This window comes from Lipotes vexillifer, unplaced genomic scaffold (genome assembly GCF_000442215.2).
Source record: "Lipotes vexillifer unplaced genomic scaffold, Lipotes_vexillifer_v1.1 scaffold937, whole genome shotgun sequence".
NCBI lineage: Eukaryota > Metazoa > Chordata > Mammalia > Artiodactyla > Lipotidae > Lipotes > Lipotes vexillifer.
Window position 1 is genome coordinate 1,609,727 of NW_006795975.1, and position 9,091 is coordinate 1,618,817.

The window sequence follows — 9,091 nt, forward strand, 5'->3', positions numbered from 1 at the left end:
CCCCCCCCCCCCCCAAATGAAGAGGACGAACACAGGCCATGAATGTCAGGATTTGGCTCTAATAGGAACTAAAACTTCGGGTTGCATTCTGGAGGACTCCTGGAAGGGGCTGGATCGGGGCTCACTGGCCCCAGGGCAGTTACCTTGCAGCCTTCACACGTGATGCAGCGGTAGTGGTAGCCGGTGGCTTTGTCACCACACACGACACATAGCTCGTCCTTGTCTAAGTAACTGGGGATGTAGCCTGTGTAGAAGGAAAGAAGCAGCGTGTGAGAAAACAATATCATGTTAAAGACACACCATAGCCTGGAGGAGGAAGGTGGATGAGGAAGCAGGGCTGACTTGTTTTGTACATTTTAATACAATTTTTGCTTTACAGTTTACATCTTGTGATCGTTTCGTTTTAAATATACAAGGTAAGGAAAACATTGAACAAGAAAACATTTTAAAAAGTGACCTAATACACTTTCTCAGTATCTTATATTTCCCCAGGACCTCAGTTCACATTTACAGAGTTAACAGGCCCGGGATTTCGGAATGCCTTAGAAACAGGTGTGCTCACTCTTGCTGTGCAGGTGGGAACAGGCCCGGAGGCTCTTGCAGCCAATGGATGTGGCAGAGAGGCCGGGATTTTTTAAAAAATTTATTTATAAGTGGATTTATCATTTTTGTTATACATAACATTATGGGTAATTATTAAAAAGAAAATATAAGGTCTTTCAAGAGCAACCTGTTCTTTGCTCCTGAAAGGGTTTGTACCCATTTTCACACCCCAGTTACTAACTTAGATTACTGAACTGGGGAAACAGTTTCTTTTCTTATTCCTAACACTGTAATACAATAGATTCCTGATTAGACCTGAGAATCACCCTGTTGAAAATTATTGAATCTTAGAATCAACTGTTTCAAAATACTGAATCTGAGAAACCAATCCTCTCAGAGAATCTTATTTCAGTGGCTTTAGGGTGTGGAAACATAGGCATTGACTTTCCTAAAAGCTCTCTGGGTGATTCTAATGTACATCTAGAATTGAGAATCCCTGGGCCTGGGCTTATATGGAGAGATCCAGAGAGGCTGGGATTTGAGACACCTGGGGTGCTCTGGATAACACAGCCTCTTTCCAAAGGCTTATTTCTGCACTTGTTCTTGGGGGACTTGATCTACTTTGGAACCAGGGCAGCATGCAATAAATTCAGAAAACTTTATAGCTGGAAAGGTCCTGGGAGAGCAGGTAGTGTTGAGGTGAACAGGCCTTCAGAGGTTTGGCCGTCCTCGGGCTCACACTAGAAATTAACAGCAGAGACTAAAATCCAGATCTCCTGACTTCCAGCCCCCCAGTATAAGTTATGTTGGTCTTTTTCTAAAAATAGACAGTTAACTTCAGGTAGAATGAATAAGACCATCTAAAAAAAAAAGGATTCTGCAAACTTGTGATATTATGATAGCACAACCAAACAACACTGGCCGTTCCTCAAAAGGTTAAACACAAAGTGACATATAACCCAGCAATTCCACTCTGAGGTATACGCCCAAGAGAAGTGAAAACATGTATCCATACAAAAACTCATACATGAAGGTTCAAAGCAGCATTATTCATAAAATTCAAAATGCAGAAACAACTGAAATGTCCATCAAATCATGAATGGAGAAACAAAATGTGGTATATATATATATATATATATATATATATATATATTTGTACAAATATATTCTTTTTTACATTCTCAAAGGAAAGAAGTACTGTTACATGGTACAACAAGGATGAAGCTTGAAAACATGCAGTGAAAGAAGCCAGATACTCTTCCATTTGTGTGAAATATCTAGAACAGGCATATTCCTAGAGACAGAAATTAGATGAGTGGTTGCCAAGGCCTGGAGGGAGGGGAGAATGGGGGATGACCACTAAAGGGTACAAAGTTTCTTTTCAAGGTAATGAAAACGTTCTGGAATTTCATAGTGCTGAAGGTTGTACAACTCTGTGAATATACTGAAAACCACTGAGTGAAAAACCATTGCTTTGAATGAACATATTTTGTACACTTTAAATGTGTGAATTTTATAGTATGTGAAATATGTCCCCATAAAGCTCTTATTAAAAAAACAAAGAAACGAGGAGATAAAAGAGGACGGTTCCGTTCGATAAACATATATATGGGGGTGCTATGTGCCAGGCAACAACATGCCAAGGATCTAAAGATGACTAAGTCTTAATTCTTGGGGCAGCTCTCAGTGTTTTGGGGGAAACAGACAATAACAATGAAGTCAGTACTGGGACAGGGCAGTGTCCAAATCACAAGGGGGAAAGTCTCTGAGATGCCTTCCCGCCCACCCCCAGCCCAAGTCCAGGTTGGGTGCTCCCATTTCTCCTTGTGCTGCCCCAGTGGCAGCCCTTTTCTCATCTGCATCTTAACAACCTGTGAACTTTTTCCTCCCTTTAGACCATGATCTCTGGTTCACTGTAGGCTTTACAGTTCCAGCTAGACAGCAGGGATCGTATCGTTCACGCTGAAACCCCAGTGTTTGGCACCTGCTTCCTCTGATGGATAGCATCACAGTTTCTCAAGATCGCTGCTGTGAGCCAGTGGTGAAGAACGCAAGGGAAGAGGCTTATATCCGGACGGTGCAGACGGGCAGGTTGAAGTCTGGAGGTGTGCCTGAGAAGGCTGAGGATCTCGGCAAGGGTTTCTGAGAGAGGTGGCAATGCAGGCACAGGAGCCCAAACTTCCAGCCTCATGAAAACTGCCTTAGAAAGTTTGAACTTTGGTAAAAACAAACAAAACACCCAAAATTCCACTCAGATTAACACTAAGACATCCAGATTCAAGCTCATCTAAGACTTGGTGATCTGGGGACACGCATGCTCACCAATCAACTAGATTCGGTCCCGCTTTCTTTGACGGCTCTCATCACTGGGTTTACTAGAGTGACACAGGGCTAAGGACAGCTTAAGGGAGATGCCATGCTCCCACAGCAGAGAAATGAAAATCACTACGTCCAGGCCAGTTTGGTTGAGGTGCCATCACCAAAAGGGGAGATTTGAAGTCTGAATTTTATACACCTTGCTCAGCTGTCTCCTTTGTTCTATAAAAAACCACTATTCATTACACTCTTTGCTTGCTGGTTAGGTCTCCTCTTTAACGTGATCATAAACCCCAAATCCCAAGCTGGTATGCCACTGTCTGCTAGGTAACTGATGGCGCTCAAATTTAAGGAGAAATACTAATAAAATCTACAGGAAAACTCACGAGGCATTGATTTATTCCAAATACAGTTTTGGGAATAAAGAAATCCATAAAAAGAAACAACATAAATATTCCAACAGGGCTATGTGTCTAGAGAACCAACTAGTTATCAAGTGTGTAGAATTGGGGGGAGAGTCATAGTGAAAATGGTCAGAAATACCCTGGACCTAGCTAACATTTTCCAGTGGTCAGTCTTTAGGAATCAAAAACAATGTGTATATTAGTTCCTTATAAAGTCCAGAGTTTTTAAATAAAAAATTACACGAGTAATACAATTCCTTGTAGAAGAACTGAAAGACATAAATTAGCAAAAAACAGACTAAACCTATCAACCTTCTGCCACAGAGATAACCACTGTAGCATTTTAGTTTCTACATCGTAGATTAGTGTGTTTGACTGTGTGTGCACATATGCTCGTGTGTGCATTGAAACACATTCTCATAAAACACAAAGTAACTTTTATTTTTATTTTTTAATTAAAAACTTTTTTTTTTATTTTTTGGCTGCGCCACGTGGCCTGTGGTATCTTAGTTCCCCCACCAGGGATCGAACCCGTGCCCCCTGATTTGGAAGTGCGGAGTCTTAACCACTGGACCACCAGGGAAGTCCCACAGAGTAACTTAAATAACAAAGTAATCCAATGATTAAAGTATGCACCTCCTGTTAAAGGCAGATGGAATATACATATCCATGTTGTCAGGAAACTAGTTTTTTAAATTAAATTTTCTTATTGAATTTGCTGTATAATATTATATAAATTACAGGTGTACAATACAGTGATTCACATTTTTTTTTTTTTTTTTTTTTTTTCCTGTACGCGGGCCTCTCACTGTTGTGGCCTCTCCCATTGCAGAGCACAGGCTCCAGACGCGCAGGCTCAGCGGCCATGGCTCACGGGCCCAGCCCGCTCCGCGGGATGTGGGATCTTCCCGGACCGGGGCACGAACCCTTGTCCCCTGCATCGGCAGGCGGACTCTCAACCACTGCGCCACCCGGGAAGCCCTACAATTTTTAAAGGTTATACCCCATTTATAGTTATAAAATATTGGCTGTATTCCCCATGCTGTACAGTATATCCCTGTAACTTATTTTATACCTAATAGTTTGTTCCTCTTACTCCCCGATCTCCATCATGCCCCTCCCCCTTCCCTCTCCCTATTGGTAACCACTAGTTTGTTCTCTATATCTGAGTCTGCTTCTTTTTTGTTATATTCACTACTTTGTTGTATTTTTTAGATTCCACATGTAAGTGATCTCATACAATTTTTGTCTTTCTCTGTCTGACTTATTTCACTTAGCATAATGCCCTCCAAGTCCATTCATGTTGTTACAAATGGCAAATTTTTATTCTTTCTTACGGCTGAGTAATGTTCCATTGTATATACGTACCACATCTTCTTCACCCATTCATCTGTTGATGGATGCTTAGGTTGCTTCCATGTCCTGGTTATTGCAAATAGAGCTGCAATGAACAACTGTGGTGCATGTGTCTTTTCTAATTAGTGTTTTTGTTTTATTCGGGTATATACCCAGGAGTGGAATTGATGGGTCACATGGTAGCTCTATTTTTAGTTTTTTAAAGTGATCTCCATACTGTTCTCCTCATACCCATTTACATTCCCACCAGCAGTGTAGAAATGTTTCCTTTTCTCTACATCCTCACCAACGTTTGTTATTTGTGTTCTTTTTCATGATGGGCATCCTGACAGGTGTGAGGTGATATCTTCTTGTGGTTTTGATTTGCATTTCCCCGATGATTAGTGATGTTGAGCATCTTTTCACGTGCCTGTTCACCATCTGCATAGGAAAGCTACATCTTGATCTCTTACACCTAGAGGTTATGTACAGCTGAGCAGAGTAAAGACTTTTGAGTTCTTGGTATCAGGTGCAGATGGCAGAGAGAAGGGAGACAGAACTGCAGGTCTTTTCCTTCTAATCTCATGTTTGGGAACAAACTGTACTGCAGTTGGACACTGTGTTGCTTGAGGGACATGCCTTGGGAGGGCCGGAGAATATGCACTAGAGTTAGGAAGAAGCAGGACCCTTGCCATCTCTCCCCCTACCTCACCATTACCAGCCTGCTTTACTCTTTGGTGTTGGCAGTAGGACACTGAAGTTTTCTCTTCTCTGTAGCTCAGCAATTTATGTAGATGGTTGAACTGTTTGGCCTTTAAAGTTCCTGTGAACCCTGGAATCCAGTGATAATTCAATGTACGAGTGGAATGGGCTCCTTCTGCTTTCTTTTTTTAAATATAAATTTATTTATTTATTATTTGTTTTTGTCTGCGTTGGGTCTTCATTGCTGCACGTGGGCTTTCTCTAGTTGCGGCAGGCGGGGCTACTCTGTTGCGGTGTGCGGGCTTCTCATTGCAGTGGCTTCTCTTGTTGCAGAGCACAGGCTCTAGGTGTGCAGGCTTCAGTAGTTGTGGCACAGGGGCTCAGTAGCTGTGGCACGTGGGCTCAGCAGCTGTGGCTCGTGGGCTCGAGAGCTCAGGCTCAGTAGTTGTGGCACACGGGCTTAGTTGCTCCGCGGCATGTGGGATCTTCCCGGACCAGGGCTTGAACCCGTGTCCCCTGCGTTGGCAGGCGGATTCTTAACCACTGAGCCACCAGGGAAGTCCCTCCTTCTGTTTTCTGACTGCTAGTCTGAAGGGTGGTTTGCTTTGTTCTCTTATTTCTCCTACATTATTTTCTTGGTGGGTGGATGAATAGGTGATTAACTATGTCTTTAGTTAAATCATCAAAATGTCTACAGAAACATCTACTTAAGTTGTTAGCAGTTGCTTACATGATCTCACTAGTGCACCCCACCCATCTCTTTCTTTTCTCTAAAATATTAACTCAGAAGCATCGTATTTACCCAAAACAGTCACCACAAGCAATGATACGTCAATCATTATACCTAAGTCCATTATCCATCATTAAATAACTGTCACCAGCGAGTAAAATCCCACACATATAGGTAGGTGGGGATTCTCTTAAGGTTACAGAATGTACATGACAACATCACGTGGTAACCAGTTCTCCTAGAGAACTTGCTCTTCTGTCTCAGGGTCTCCACCCTTTTGCTTTTTCATGCTCCCCAAATGAGTCACATGCTGGCCAATACGCCCAGCCAAGGAAAATGCATGCTGCCAGGAGTGCACGCTCATTGAGTGTCAGTATTGTGTTCCGCCTGGAAACAAATATGAGAAGCACATCCCGGAGGCCTGGCTGCTCACCTGAGAATTGCATCTGCGAGCTGTCCCAGGTGACTGTTAAAGAAGCGTGGTTAATCACCCCTGAAAACAGGTAAGGCCCATGACTATGTGTGATAGTGCAAGGATGATGTATTTTGCCCAGCTTTTATATTCTCAGATGCGTTATTTCTTAGACTAATAAACCATGCTGTCACTTTATCAAGCCTATTATTAATGAAAGCAAACTCCATCTGTTTGTCCAACAAAGGACTTGGAGATGTTTTTAGTGGACACTTGGAAATGTCTGATTAATTGCTAAGTATTACCCTGCACGTAAAATAAGTTGACATGATAAAAAAATTACTAACATTATTTTTTTACCTTTTTTGCTAGGAGCTTTATCAAGACCTAATTCACATACCATACAATTCAATGGCTTTTAATATATTCACAGAGTTGTGAAATCATCACCACAATCAATTTTAGAACATTTTCATCATCCCCCTAAGAAACCTTGTACCTTTAGAAGTCACTCCCTAGCCCTCCCATCTCCTCCAGCTGCTCTGCCCTAAGCAGCCACTAATCTATTTTCTGTTTCTACAGATTTGCCTATTCTCGACATTTCATACAAATGGAATGGTACAACATGTATTCTTTTGTGACTGGCTTTTCACTTAGCACAATATTTTCAAGGTTTATCCGTGTCATCGGTAACAGTAATTAAAAAAAATTTGATCCTCAGAGGGACTTGGTATGTGGAAGGAAAGTTGTGTGCATTTGAGCTAGAAATCATGCAACAGGGAGCAAGCTTGGCTTCTTGGTTTGCACTGAATGCAATTCACTTGGTTTCCCATGAATGGGTAAAATCAGAAGGCTGGCTACTTTAACTCTTTTGAGTGAATTATAACAGCGTCTCAGGTCCTAGAAGAAGAAACACTGGGCCCTCCCTTATCACGCTGGCAGACACACAGGCCTTAGGAATAGAACATAAGGCAGATCTTGGTGGCAGGTGTAAAGGAGATGGAGCTGCCTAGGCAGGTCAGTCCAGCAGAAGTGGAGAGGAGCTGGGCTCAGAGACCATTTCCAACCTGGCTAATCTTTCCTTCTGTGTCAGACCACTTGCCTAGCACAACCAGTCCTGGCATCTAAAAGGAGCCGTGGTTGTTATTGGTGGGGAATCCTTGGGGCAGTTCAGAAAGGTACTGATTCATGGTGAAGTTAGTGCTAAGGACCCTGAGTGGTTTGGGTCAGGCTGTAGGATGAGAATATATTTTCACACCCTGAAGGAAGCTAAACCATTAGCAAGTTTAGGTTTTTTTCCAATTTTTTTTAACATCTTTATTTGAGTATAACTGCTTTACAATGGTGTGTTAGTTTCTGCTTTATAACAAAGTGAATCAGTTATACATATACATATGTTCCCATATCTCTTCTCTCTTGCGTCTCCCTTTTTTTTCCAATTTTAATGGAACTTCTTGAAATCATCCCACAGCTCAGGCCCTTCTGATTTAAGCTTTTTTTCCCCACTGGCACCTTCTTCCCGATGTCATTTCTTTATATAGTTAAAAAATCTTGAACAATTCATTGCTTAGCTTTTTCCTAAGATACTAATCCTGACTCTTTTTACATTTAATTCTTGGTACTAGATAACGTTTTGCATCACATTAATATTTAACCCTCTGATAAACACTATATCCATCCATCCATCCATCTCCATCCATCCATTTGTCTGTCCATAGATGTGTCCATCTGTCCATCCATCCATCCATCCATCCACCCACCCATCCATCTATCCATCCATTTACTTAACAACCATGTATGGCCCAGTGTGTAAGAAATGGGGTTCAAACTTGAAGCAGTGTTAAATTTAAAGGTGTTCTTCCACTGCTGTCTGCAAACTCCCAGCAGAGCTACCCAGAGGTTCCCATTCATGAAATCTTTCTTCAGAACAGCACCGTCTCTCCACTCTCCCCGCATGGCATCACTGAGCATCTTTGCTCTATACCTTGCCCTCTGGCTGGCTGAGGGGTGAAGATACCCAAGTTCCAAGTCCTCAAACTCTAGAGCTCTGCGGGGTGTGGGCAGAGAGGAGGGAAAGGGAAGCAGAAGGAGGACCAGGTCAGAGTTGTTAATCCAGCAAAGGGGAGAGGACACGATGACAAAGGACTCTGGATTTCCTTCATCTTGGAAGTCTTAGGGCAGAAAAGGGGGGCAAAGCAAGTGTTACATTATTTCTTCTGACTCAAGAATTCCTGAAACTAAAATATTTCATTTTTAGGGCTAACCTTGGGTAAAATACAGTTTCACACACAAGAAGTCCCTAACTAACCTTCCTTCTCCCTGTCCCCATAGACTCCAACCCTCAGGACCTGACAAAACCTTTCAATCCACAATTAGAGCTAAAACCACTTGAAGATGCAAATCACTAAGATGGGGAAAAGATTGGTATAACTAGCCAGTCAGAATTTTAATCAAGGAGCTTCCCTGGTGGCGCAGTGGTTGAGAGTCCGCCTGCCGATGCAGGGGACACGGGTTCTTGCCCCGGTCCAGGAAGATCCCACATGCCGCGGAGCGGCTGGGCCCGTGAGCCATGGCCGCTGAGCCTGCGCGTCCGGAGCCTGTGCTCCACAACGGGAGAGGCCACAACAGTGAGAGGCCCGCGTACCACAA

The 9,091-nt window shown here is 42.8% G+C and overlaps 1 protein-coding gene across 2 annotated transcripts in view; it reads right to left on the bottom strand.

The window, feature by feature from the left end:
* The window catches only part of THRB (thyroid hormone receptor beta), a 225,430-nt gene that overhangs the window by 27,556 nt on the left and 188,783 nt on the right, over positions 1-9,091 (bottom strand). For both annotated transcript variants that reach the window (XM_007468062.1, XM_007468061.1), the window contains one exon: positions 144-244. In XM_007468062.1, the coding sequence (XP_007468124.1) occupies positions 144-244 (101 nt within the window). The remainder of the gene's footprint in view (positions 1-143; positions 245-9,091) is intronic.